Source organism: Rattus norvegicus, chromosome 7, assembly GCF_021556685.1.
Source record: "Rattus norvegicus strain SHRSP/BbbUtx chromosome 7, alternate assembly SHRSP_T2T, whole genome shotgun sequence".
In the NCBI taxonomy this organism is placed as follows: Eukaryota; Metazoa; Chordata; class Mammalia; order Rodentia; family Muridae; genus Rattus; species Rattus norvegicus.
In genome coordinates this window covers 122,016,908-122,030,554 of record NC_141540.1, presented here as the reverse complement: position 1 = coordinate 122,030,554, position 13,647 = coordinate 122,016,908, and the positions used below count along the sequence as shown (strand labels likewise).

At 42.7% G+C, this 13,647-nt stretch overlaps 1 protein-coding gene across 27 annotated transcripts in view; it reads right to left on the bottom strand.

Annotated features, from left to right (window-relative positions):
- The window catches only part of Tnrc6b (trinucleotide repeat containing adaptor 6B), a 217,497-nt gene that overhangs the window by 13,209 nt on the left and 190,641 nt on the right, over window positions 1-13,647 (bottom strand). For 19 of the 27 annotated variants that reach the window (XM_087555665.1, XM_087555680.1, XM_087555670.1 and 16 more), the window contains 6 exon segments: window positions 11,400-11,576; window positions 10,082-10,228; window positions 9,739-9,834; window positions 3,555-3,779; window positions 3,071-3,141; window positions 165-304 (listed from right to left, as the gene is read on the bottom strand). In XM_087555665.1, the coding sequence (XP_087411791.1) occupies window positions 165-304; window positions 3,071-3,141; window positions 3,555-3,779; window positions 9,739-9,834; window positions 10,082-10,228; window positions 11,400-11,576 (856 nt within the window). 27 annotated transcript variants of the gene reach the window in all.

Below are 13,647 nucleotides of genomic sequence, written 5' to 3'. Positions count from 1 at the left end.
TAGAATGTTTTGCAAATTAGGTAAAAAGACCGACACCTCAGTATTTGCAAATATCTATCTAACAGATTCTTTTGAGCATGGTTGTCCTTGTTTACTTCAGCAGGATGTGCGTGCGTGCGTGCGTGCGTGCGTGCGCCCGACCGGCCGCTGACTGCAGTACTTACATGTGCAGTGCAGTCTGGGCCTTGGCTGCCTCTTGTTTGGTGCTATATCGGATCAGGGCTGTGCCCTGGGTTAGGTTCAGATGGAATGTCAGCAGTGGGCCATGCTGCATGCAGATCGTTCTCAAGGTTGACCCATCAATCTAAGAGGTAACAACACAGTGAGCTGAGATGAGGCATGGGGAAGGGAAATTCTAAGACATTTAAAGAATGAGACTGAGACCCATTATTCCTATTTTATAAATAAGATGTTTCTGTATAAAAATAGATAAAAATAAAAACCTAAGATCCAATATATGGTCTATTTTTTTAAAGAGAGATGAACAAGTATGTGCTTATTTGTAGAGCTCAAAAGGGCAGAAAATGAGAATTAAAGTTACCACGCAAAGTTGTCAACATCATTACTAACATTTTAAAAAAAATATTATTTATTTATTTTTATTTATGAGTACACTGTAGCTGTCTTCAAAAACACACCAGAAGAGTATATCAGATCCCATTACAGATGGTTGTGATTACTACCATATTATTTTTTCTGCCTCCCCAGTAAATACTCTCACAGAGAGAGACTAGTCAAGAACACCCTGAACCTGACACTTAAAAATGGCCTAGTCCGGGCTAGAGAGATGGCTCAGCGGTTAAGAGCACTGGCTGCTCTTCCAGAGGTCCTGAGTTCAATTCCCAGCAACCACATGATGGCTCACAACCATCTGTAATGGGATCTGATGCCCTCTTCTGGTCTGAAGACAGCTACAGTGTACTTATATATAATAAATCTTTAAAAAAAATGGCCTAGTCCTAAAATTACTCACTTCAACAATGCCAGAGGATGTGACATACATACATACATACATACATATATATATATATATATATATATATATATATATATATATATATATAAAAAGAGAGGACTACTTCCACCCCTTTTCACTAAAGCCATTAGACCAAGGGTTGTAGGGGATTGTGGGTAATTTCCTCAACCTAGGAGTTATATGAACAAACCTATTTTACTCTGAATGAATTTTCCAACAAGATCATATTTATTTATGCCTCCATCCCAATATTTCAGTTCACCTCACTGGAAAAGACATGCTATGATTGGGAACGACTTAGAAAGCTATGTAATGCCTCATAGGCAGTGGTGGAGCAAGTGCCTAAGAGCCCCAAGGCCATGGGTTCCATTCTCAGCACCAGTGGGAAGCCTGAAGAGTAGAAGCCAGCAGTTCCTGTTAGCTCTTCACCAAAACCCAAAGAAAACACTGCTGGCATATTATTCACCTGCGTGAATACATTATTAAATGGCACAAATGACTTTTCGGGAGACAGACGTTCTTCAAACACATTTTTGGTGATGAAAAATCCACTGCCCCATGTATCACTTCGCTTTACCAACAACTTAAACTAGGAGTGGTCTACTTACAAGGCAGCTCTAACTTTTTTTTTCTAAATATTCATTTATTTTGTATACGAGTGCTCTATCTGCATGTATGCTTACATGCCAAAAGAAGGCATCAGATCACACTAGATATGGCTGTAAGCCACTCACCATGTGGGTGCTGGGGATTGAACTCAGGATCTCTGGAAGAACGCATAGTGCTCTTAACTGCTAAGCCATTTCTCTAGCCCCAGCAGCCCTAATATTTAAAGAAATCAACTATTTTCTGATACAAACGCAGCTAGGATCACATTAATTTTATTATGCATGTAATATATATGCCCAGGCTCTTTTCAAAACTGAGTACCTCTTATTGGTTCTCATCCAAGCCACATTATAACCACTATATAGTGTGACAACTCTTTTTTTTTTTTCTTCCGGAGCTGAGGACTGAACCCAGGGCCTTGCGCTTGCTAGGCAAGCGCTCTACCACTGAGCTAAATCCTCAACCCCTAGTGTGACAACTCTTAAAAAGTAAGAGAACACGTAGCCCTGCCTACCTCTGCCTCCCATGTGGCATGCAACACCATGCCTGGCCTTAAACTGGGACCTGTGAGTTCATTAAGACAGTGTGATAAAGAATGTCTAATTCAAATGTGCCAGGAAGTAGGAGGACCCTTGTGCATTACTTGCCACAAATAGATTTACTGGGCAGATAAGTTTACAGCACACTGTATTTGCCCACAGAGAGTCCTAGCAGACATTAGTATGTTACAGGACTTGAGAACCTCACACTGCCACTTTACTAACTGAGCAATCTTTCAAGCTCCTGTTGGGAACATCTCATTCTGTGTGGTTGAAACACATCATCTTATTTGGTTCCAGATTCTAACAGGCATACCTATACCACACACGCCTCATCAGCAGGTCACGTGACCTCATTCTCACTGCTTATACAATCTTCTCATCTCTAGCACTATGAGGGTGGGACCTAGTGGTCATGAAATAAATGAGCTTTCTTTACAGGCTAGAAGAGAGCATCAGATCTCCTACCTCAGACATCTGATGTGGGTGCTGGGAACTATACTTGGATGTTCTGCATAAGCAGCAAGTTCCCTTAACTGCGGACCCAGCTCTCTAGTCCCATAAATGAGCTTTCATAGCTGGGCAGTGGTGACATATGCCTTCAATCCCAGTGTCTGAGAGGCAGGCAGCTCTCTGTGAGTTTGAGGCCAGCCTGGTCTAGGACAGCCAGGGATACACAGAGAAACCACGGGTGTGGGTGGGGCCGAAACAAATAAAATGAAAAAAAAAAAAAAAAAAAGAGCTTTCATGTCTGCCAACATCCTCTATTCTGTCTTTTCCCTTTTATTTTAGGCAAGAGTCCCATGTACCCTAAGAACCTGACCTCAGAGACATCTACCTTTGCCTCTCAAGTTCTGGAGACTAAAGGTATGTGCCAATATGGGCAGCTCTCTGTCTTTAAATAAAATCAAACCCTAGCTAGAAAACCACAAGAAAGCAAGGTTACCTGTGGAGTGAGATTGTGAAGAACCAGCCAGTAACTAGGACGAACAGAGCCACCATCACTCCAGGTAGAGGCTGCAGACAATAGGGGATGCATGAGGGGGAGAGAGAACGAAACACACTCAAATCACCAGGGCTCTCAGGGCACCACACAAGGACATTCCTATGCAGACCATAGGCTTCTTCTTTTTCTATACCTAATCTTGACCTTCGGGGTCTTCTCTGGTCCCGGACCCCAGTGAATTCATTTGCATATCTATGTTGACAACATTCCCTCCCAGTGTCCTTCTCTGTAATTGCTCATTTTTACTTCAAGTGCCCTAGAGGGGTCCTGGGTTCCTTCATCTCTACTGACTGCAACTTTTTAGTCAAAAATTGATTTTTCCTTTACCAGACAACCACACACTCCTCCATGTTCTATGTTGAACCCTCACCATGTCCTCTCCAAGGTGTTAAACAGCCATTCCTGCACAGCTGATCGTCCTTACCTGAGGCAATCCGGGAGTCCTGTGTTCCCCACCCCCTGACCGATCTGGGTGCTGTGCTGCTCCAAGGAGATGCCGGTTTGGGGTTGGTCAGGCCAGGAGGTGGGCGGGGCAGCGGTGTAGTGTTCCTGGAGGAGATGTGGTTTTTCCACATCTTGTTGGAGAGATGAGTGGGGTTGTGTCCTATGGGATCTGGGGACCACGTGGATTTGTAATCAGGGAACTTTGCTATGAGAAGAGAAAAGTTGGGAATCAGTCAGGCTAGATGCTCACCAATAGATACAAATTTTGTCTGTATATAAACAAATGTATACTTATATTTATAAATTCATAGTGCTAAGCAGGAGGTAATGTGGGCTCTATGTACTTTGTTTCAAAAAAAGAAATTAAAAGTAGCAGGAAGTATACATTTTAAAAGTAGCAGTATGAAAACAAATGTTCTCTGAGCACATTGAAAGTAAAATTTTAAAATGACTCTAAACTGATAAATTGTGTGAATTGAAGATTCTGTAAGATAACTAATCTCCCACTTCTTTTTTGGTTAAAGACAACTTGAAAGAGAAGATGAACTTATGGAGCAAGTATTCCAAAAAAGGTCAGGCTAAAAGCCAGGGCTAGAATGTTAATACCGATATAGAGTACTCTATAAATGCTGACTACACACACACACACACACATACACACACACTCTAAAACTCTTGCTTCTGCCTTGATACTTTAGATACCAACATTGATTTTAAATATAACCAGTAAGGCTGGGAGCAAGGGCTCAGTGGTTTGATTTGCTCTTACAAAGGATCTGGGTTCATTTTCCATCATCTACATAGTAGCTCACAACCATCACCAACTCCAGGGGATCCCATGTCCTCTTTTGACATCTGTGGGCACTAGGCACATATGTAATATACATACATGCAGATAAACACTATCTATCTATCTATCTATCTATCTATCTATCTATCTATCCATCCATCCATCCATCAATAAATAACCATGTTAAAAAAACCATCAAGGGGTTTAGCTCAGTGGTAGAGCGCTTGCCTAGCCAGCGCAAGGCCCTGGGTTCGGTCCCCAGCTCTGAAAAAAAAGAAAAAAGAAAACAAAAAAAAAACAAAACATCAAATGATCGTTACTGCTTACAAAGCTTAAGTCACTGGAGAGCACTATAGGTAATTATCTTGTGAAGCCTCTGGTTCAGATGGGAGACAGAACTGGTAACCTTGGCAACAGCACATATGCACATCAAGGGATAGGCTCAGGAAAACAGGAAAAAGGAAACCCAGACCCAATATATGCGCCTTGTGAGGAGGATACATCCCTTTAGAATTTTCATGGGGGCTGAGAGATAAAAAGCCATAGGTACACTGTGGCTAAGCAAGCTGCAGTAAAGTTTCTATGAGACTAAGTACCGGGCTGGAGAGATGGCTCAGTGGTTAAGAGCACTGACTGCTCTTCCAGAGGTCCTGAGTTCAATTCCCAGCAACCACATGGTGGCTCACGACCATCTGTAATGGGATCTGATGTCCTCTTCTGGTGTATCTGAAGACAGCTACAGTGTACTTATACATAATAAATGAATAAATCTTTAAAAAGGAAAAAAAAAAGAGACTAAGACTAAGTACCCCCCCCCCCCCAAAATAAGGAAAAGAAAAAATAAATTGCCTGGTGGAGGTAGCCCACACCTTTAATCCCAGCAGAGGCAGATGGATGTCTGAGTTAGAGGCCAGCCTGGTCTACAGAGTGAGTTCTAGGACAGCCAGTGTTACAGGAGAAAACTTGTATTAAAAAAACAAAACAACTCTAGGGTGAGAATGGAACAAGAGGAGTGCAGATAAAAACATGACTGTCAAATATATTCCCTCAGAGACAGGGCCTGGGGCCCAGGGGTAAGGGAGAGAGGAAACATGGAGGAAAACACTGTGATGGTTTGTATATCCTTGGCCCAGGGAGTGGCACTATTAGGAAGTGTGGCCTTGTTGGGGTAGGTGTGTCTCTGTCGGGGTGGGTTTAAGACCCTCCCTCATCCTAGTTGCCTGGAAGTCAGTCTTCCACTAGCAGCTTTCAGATGAACATGCTGAACTCTCAGCTCTGCGTTTACTGTGCCTGCCTGGACAACAATGGACTGAACCGCTGAACCTGTAAGCCAGCCCTAATTAGACATTTTCCTTTGTAAGACTTGCCTTGGTCATGGTGTCTGTTCATAGCAGTAAAACACTAACTAAGAAGGGACTGGAGTATGGCTGTGATAGGACTGACCATGCTTTTATTTGGAAAAATATGGATTTGGAAAGTGGTGGAATGCTTTAAATGGGGCTTGATGGGCTGTCCTAGTAGGAATATGGAAGACTTTCTTGCTGAGAGTAATTTGAACTGTGTAGACCTGGCCTAAGAAATTTCAGAGGAGAATTTCAGTATGTGGCCAAGAGACTGTTTTTGTGTTATTTTGGTGAAGGATAGGGCTGCTTTTGCCCCTGTGTTAAGATTCTACCTGAGGTTAAGGTAGAGATATTTATATTGATTGCACTGACAAAGGGAGTCTCAAAAAAGTCCAGCAGAAATTTTATTCTCTGGTCAAGTCTCATGAAGAACATTTTGAACAAGTGTAGCAAGCTTAGAAAGGAAAAATATAAAATATATGGTTCAGGTGTTAAAGGGGCACCAGGAACTGAAATGGAGCTGAATCCTGTGTTCAAGGATATTAAGTTGAATTAAGGGAGTGGTGACCCTTAATTCCCACCCAGCTAAGTTTAGGACCAGGCATGGTGCTGTACACCTTTAACCCCAGGAGATAAAGCCAAGTGGATCTCTGAGTTCAAGGCCAGCCTGAGACAGAGCAAATTCTAGGTGAAAAAACCTTAAATCCAACCTTGGTAGACTACATTTTTAATCCCAGTGCTCAGGAGAAATGCAGGTAGATCTCTGAGTTCAAGGTCAATCTTCGGGCTGGAGAGATGGCTCAGTGGTTAAGAGCACCGTCTGCTCTTCCAGAGGTCCTGAGTTCAATTCCCAGCAACCACATGGTGGCTCACAACCATCTGTAAAGAGATCTGATGCCCTCGTCTGGTGTATCTGAAGACAGTTACAGTGGACTTATATATAATAAATGAATAAATCTTTAAAAAAAAAAAGATGTAACTTTAAAAAAAAAAAAAGGGTTGGGGATTTAGCTCAGTGGTAGAGCGCTTGCCTAGTAAGTGCAAGGCCCCGGGTTCGGTCCCCAGCTCTGAAAAAAAGAAAAAAGGAAAAAAAAAAAAAAAGAACAAGGTCAATCTACAGAGCAAGTCCCAGGACAGCCAAGCTTAAGCAGAGAGGGAGTCAGAAAACAGAAAGCTGGTAACAGAATAAGGGGGCCAAGTTCCAGTCCTAGTAAGCAGCAGAAGATGGCAGCTTCGGCGGCCATGTGGCTCTGGCTTTAGAGTGACAAGTAGAAGGAACTACTGGGACAATTGATGCTGGTCAGCTGGAGCTAAGAGATTAGCAGTGATTAAGAAGAGACCAGCATCACTGAGGTGAAATTTTCTGGGAATTGTTTTCTGAGAACACAAAGAAGCTGTGTTCCCAGAGAGAGCCAAGGTTGTACCTTGTGTAATGTGTGAGAGTGTGTACTGGGTAATGTGTGAGAGTCACCCTGGTGGTACTGGTTTTGAAGGCATGAAGGGGTCATGAAGAGCAGCTGAGGTTTGGCACTGTGAGAGGTCATGGAAGGCCATTGGTGGAGGTACAGCTTCAGTTGCAATTGACATCAGCCATGGAGATGCAGAGTTTGGAGTTTGCCTAGCTGGTTTCCATCTTGCTTTGGGAATTACAGTGAAGTGATTGGATGAATCTCAGAAGAAATTTTGAACTTTGGACTTTTAACATTATTAAGACTGCTATAGACTATGGGGACTTTGGAAGTTGGACTAAATGTATTTTGCGTTATGCTATGTTTAGGTATGGCCCCATAGACTCATATGTTTGAACAGCTTATGGGGGCCAGGGAGTGTAATGTAATGGTTTGTATGTGCTTGGCCCAGGGAGTGGCATTATTAGGAGATGTGGCCTTGTTGGAGTAGGCGTGTCTCTGTCGGGGTGGGCTTAAGACCCTCCCTCATCCTAGTTGCCTGGAAGTCAGTCTTCCATTAGCAGCTTTCAGATGAACATGCTCTGTGTTCACCATTCCTGTCTGGATGCTGCCATGCTCCTGCCTTGACAACAATGAACTGAACCTCTAAATCTGTAAGCCAGCTCCAATTAAATGCTGTTCTTTATAAGACTTGCCTTCCTTGGTCATGGTGTCTGTTCATAGCAGTAAAACGCTAACTAAGACAGACATTAAGGGACTGAGCTTCCTTTATAACTTAGGCTCAGTTTTGAGGCAAAGTGTAACAGTATTTTTGTTTGATCTTTGACAGAAGATCTTTCTATATAACCCAGGCCAGCCTCCAGGAATCCATTCACAATCATTCTCCGTATCGAAATTAAAAAAAAAAAAAAAAAAAAAAAAAAAAGATTTACTTTATGTATGTGAGTACACTGTAGCTGTCTTCAGACCCACCATAAGAGGGCATCAGATCCCATTACAGATGGTTGTGAGTCATCATGTGGTTGCTAGGACTTCTGGAAAAAACAGTCAGTGCTTTTAACCACTCTCCAGCCATCTCTCCAGCCCAGTATCCAGATCTTTGAATTTCAGTTTATTCACTAAATGAGGGTAACCCATTTACACAGTAGGAGTTTATGCTAAGGTCTGCTATGATGCCTGGCCTGCAGGAGCCCTTACTTAGTATGTGTGCGTTATTACTGTTGCACTACTGATGCGAAAACAGAACAGGAACCGCAGATCACTAGCTCACTAGGATTGGCTGGGAGCTAAGGATTTGTTTTATGCAATCTCAGCACTCAGGAGGCAGAGGCAGGAGGATGGCTCTAAATCTAAGGCCAGTGTGGTCCTCATAGTGAGTTAGTTCCATGCCAGCCAGGGTTACATAGGAAGATCCTGACAAAATAAAAACAAAACCACACAAAAGTCTTATCCTGTGTGGACACCGTGTACACGCTGTACTTAGTTCTGTGGGGATGTACTTTCGGAGGCCAGCAGTCAACATCAGGTATCTTCCTCAGGTGCTTGTCACGTTGTTCACGCTCCAATGAATGACTATACCACAACATAAATTAGATTTGTTTTTTTCGGGGGTGGGTGGGTGAGGTTGGGGGATAGTGGTGCAAGGGAGAAAGGGTAGACCTGGGAGGAATAGGAATCAAGTGTGATCTGGTGCATTGTATGAAATTTCCAAATAATTAACAAAAATATTATGTAGGTGGCGGGGGTGGGTGGGTGGGTCCATCTCCCTTGACTTGTACAGCTCACTGACTAGAGTGATTGGTTAGCTAGCAAGGCCCAGGGATCTTCTTGTCTCTGCCTCCCCAGCACTGGCATTACCACTTGTATGCCACCATAGCTGAGTGTTTTTTCTTTTGAGATAGGATTTCACTATGTATGGCTGCCTTGAAACTTGCTATATAGACCAGGCTAGACCCAAAGTCATGGAGCTACACCTATCTCTGTCTCCTGAGTGCTAGGATTAAAGGTATGCCCAGCTGTGCTAGATTTTTTTCATGTGGGCATGGGGACTGAATAAGGTCTCCATGTTTGCACAGCATTTTACCCACTGAGCCATCGCCCAAGCTCCTATTAACTTCTTCATTCCTTTTGAAGTCTCAGTAAGCGAATAAATGCAAAAAACAACCAAGCGAGCATAGAACTCAACAAGAACCATTGGCGAATTAACCTAGGCCTCCCTGGCCATTTACTGTTGTTATGTCTCTAGGTCAGATTGTTGGGGGGCAGTGAGATACTACTGGCTGCCTCGATGTTAATGTGGGTTGAACATAGCCCTTGATTTATCGGCAGGCTAGTTAACAGAAACATTTGGTCATCAGGTCATGAGCTCTGCCCTCTGAATAACCATGGTTATAGGAGATTCTATTCCCTCTGGTCTTGGTCCAATATGGTTCTGTGTTACCTATCCTACTCTGTGAGACTAGCAGCTCCCTGAGTGATGCTGAATGCAAAGAAAGGTTGTGCTCCCATGTGTGCTGACACAGGTTTCCGCGTGCTTTACAGGCACTCCTCAGGAAGTACGTTCTGGTATAAAAAGGAGCCTCACAGTCAACTGCCAAGCAAGAGGGAGGCGCTGCCGAGTACCTGAAGTGCTATGAACGTTGGTAAAGGAGTTGTCAGAGGCACTGTAGGGCCAGGCACCAGGTGAAGGCAGCGAGGTGTTGAGGGAAGAATTAGACCCTTGTAACAAATGAAAAACAAGAAGAAAATATTAGACATAAATGTAGAACCAGGGAAACGCTGTATTTTTATTTAAACTCAAATAGAAGGAAAAACAAAATGTAACCAAACAATACAGATATAAAACGCAATATGCTTCTGTTTTCTGGTCAAATTTATCAGGTACTACAAATAGAAACAAGGCCACAGGTGAACAAGCATGAAAATGCTGGGTAGTGTTACACACAAGCCTGCAGCACTCCCTTACCTGTGGTGTTATCCCGCAGCAGTTGGTGGTCAGTATCTACAATGGGCGATGTGGCTGTGCCCCCCAGCACACTTCCTGGGGTGACATAGGGGTCAGATTCAGGGTCGATATTTTGGATACCTTTCCATGGCACTCCTGGTTGGAATTCTGAGACAGAAGAAATAGGAGAGTGCTAAAGACAATGAACTTAAACATTTTCTATTTCACTATTATGTTAAAATAACTGTTCAGTAGAAAAAACATGGTCCTGTAAAATGAAATCTATGCATCAGGTTTTCACTATGAAATAGAAAAAAAATGTATCCTGAACAAATGCTTTTATCAGTAGCATGTCTATCAGTGTACTGTGTGTCTATTCGTCTGTCTGGAGGTGCCCTGGATCATGCATGGCTCCACAGATGATTTTCCAGCTATTAGAGGAAGCCAGGTTGTAAGGGGAAGTAGGAGTGCTGCCTAATGAAGCGAGGCCAAAAACTGGGAGAAAATCTGTGTTTGAGACCAGTAACCTTTCCCAATTTTCTTATGTGTTTACTAAAATCACATAATAAAATGAAATATAAGTGACCATTATTTCTCAGACTGTCTGGGGATAGTTGGGAATAATTTAACTGCTCGTGAGAAAACCTAGACCTATACGTGAAGGCTTATCCTGTGTTTATTGATCTGCTGAAGCTGTACTTAAAGTTACGTGGTAACATTAACAATCTGATATTTCTCTAATTGTGTAGAGAAGATTGTATTAAGTGTATAATTGTATTATATGAACAAGAGGCATTATTTCATTTCACTCTAATAAAATGTAGTTATAATACTTTTATGTCGGAATTACATATGAAGAGAAGGATAATTATGGATTTTTATTTTTACTAAATTTCCTATAATGAAAACAGAATACAGAGACAGAGGGAGGGGATGGAGGAAGGAGGGAGCAAGGAAGGGAGAAAAGAGATGATCTTACTGAACTCATCGCTGTGTACCTGGGACAGATAAACGATGTATCTGACTTATGAGCGTGTCAATCAGTTCAATGCTACTTTAAGACAGCTCATGCTCCAAGACAGTCTACACGCAGGACGAATGCCGAGTTCCAGCTACAAGGACACCTCCTTTCTCCTGAACTCCCCATGTCTTAAAGACCTTTTCATATCTCCTAACATACACTTCATGGTTCATGCCTTAACTTTATCAGACAATAACTACTACATGCAGAAAAGAAAGCATGGGGGCTTCCTCAGTAAAGCTAGCTGCACAAACAGGGTGTTCAGAACATGAATGTAAGAGAACAACTATTCTAGGAAAAGCATTTTATGAACAATACCTGGAGGCCAACTGGCATTGCTGGATTTACTTCCGATTTTATTAGTCGGTGGAGATTTGGCAGGTAACCAGCTATCACCAGCAGGACCCGTATGGCCACCCAGTGTGTCACCTGGGATTATATCAAACTGGTTGTATGGTGACCCTCCTCGGGTCTTACCAGGGGCCACTATAGCGCCTGAGAACAGAAAGAAATAATAACTAAGGGAGAGCTCCAGGGGGCCGGAGAGATGGCTCAGAAGTTAAGACACTGGCTGTTCTTCAGAGGGTCCAGGTTTGATTCCCAGCATCTACATGGCAGCTATTAACTGTCTTGTAACTCCAGTTCCAGGGGGTCTGATGCCCTCTTATGACCTGTGTGGGGAACAGGCACGCACACGTGCATAGACAGACAGGCAGACCAAAAACCACCCCCACACACAGGAAGACAGAATTCTGGACAGCTGTTAGTAGAGCACGACTGTAATGACTCAGCTCACCTCTCTGAGCTTCTCCATTCTCACCTAAGCTCACACGAGTGTTCTCATTCTAGAACAGCCCTTTCCATCTGAAATCCTACAGTCTTATCTAGTCAGTGAAACACATACAAAAGTAAAGCACAGTATTTGTGGTTTTTATGCTAATCACTCAAAAGTGAAGAATGGGAGAAACTCCACAAATTTAGTGCCTTGGACAGTTAAGTGATCTCTCTACTGATGCCTCTCACCCCAGCTCTTAAAGGCTGGTTGAGCTTGGGTTATCTGGAAATGGCAGTATGCAAAGGCCACTGGAGAAAAAGCCATCTGCAATTCTGCAATTGCTTTAAATTCCAAGGCAATGAGGTGGAATTCCTGCCCAAGGTCTTCGCCAGCAATGAACTTTGCATTTCTGAGCCCAGGGACTCTTACACAGAGAACAGAAAATCCTTTGTCACTGTATTCCCAGGGGTATCCCTGTGGCTTTGTTAGTACCGCCTTCAAGCATTTTCATGCAGGAAAAGTTGAAAGTTTAAATTCATTAAGTTAAAAACAATAGCCATAATTTTTTTACTTTAAGTAAAAATTAAAGAACCTATGGGAGACTATTTTTCTCATTTCCAAAATAAATATAGTCTGCCCCTCATTTGGCATAGTCTTGGGGTGGTGAATCATGAGCACACAATGATTTGCAGGATAATAAATTAAAGTTCTTACATAAATACTGAATAAGCTATCTGTTTGGTTTAGACTACAGGAGTGTTATTGCCGTGTCTCCGTCCTCTGCCAAGAGGACATTTGCTTTTCTGAGGACAGTGTGGCTCACACAGAGGCACAGCACAGTGAGTTGGTGCCGAATGAAAAGCTCAGTTATCTTGGAGATCGCTAAGGAAATGGTCTGTATTCTCTGGTGAGGAGATACCTCTGAGGTATCGTCTAGCATGTCATTTTATAATATTATCCAGACCTGGTAAATCACTAGCCTGAGGGAGCTATAAAAGTGCCCAGAGCTATAGATGACACAGGACTAGGGTTACTCAGTCCATAAAACACACCTTATAATTTCAGTAAATTATTTTTGATTTTGATCATGCTTACTGGGACAGAGAGAGAGCTCTGGGTGGCTTCTTCCCCAGTCTCTGCATGGGCTTATTAAAGAGGGTTTATAACAGAAACCTGAAAGGCTGCAGACTGAATGAGCTGGCTGGGTTAAGCCTTCTGGGGCTCTGTAGCAGGAACACCAGACACTATCTATATTGATTCTCATGGAGACAACTCTGACTCCATATGAAATATTGACAAATGAAACAAACATTGCATTGAAGGCGGAAAGAAGGTCTAGACTGCTTATCTGTTTTCTAGGGAAATGGAGAAGCTCTTAAAGGAAATTATGGATAGACAAGGCTAATCCGCACTTACAATATGACTCAGATGCTGTCTGAAGGGACACTAATTCACAAAGAACAAGGGGCTCTGGATAAAGTTCAAACTTTAGGAATTCTCATCTTCTAGCCAGTTTTTGAAGCTTAGGGAGATGCTCTTTTTCTGAGACAGGGCTTCACTACGTCTCCCAATATAACCTTGAACTATGTATAGCTTACGCTGGCTTTTAACTTACATGTACCCATGTCAGGGCAGGAGCTTTTAAAAATCTGACACTGGGCTCCCAAAAATCACAAAGACAGGAATTTGAGATTAGCATGGACCACAAATTCATTATTACAAGGCTCTGTCCTAGAAAACCAACCCAATCCAACCCAAACCAACCCACCAACCAACACCTCAGCAAGAGGA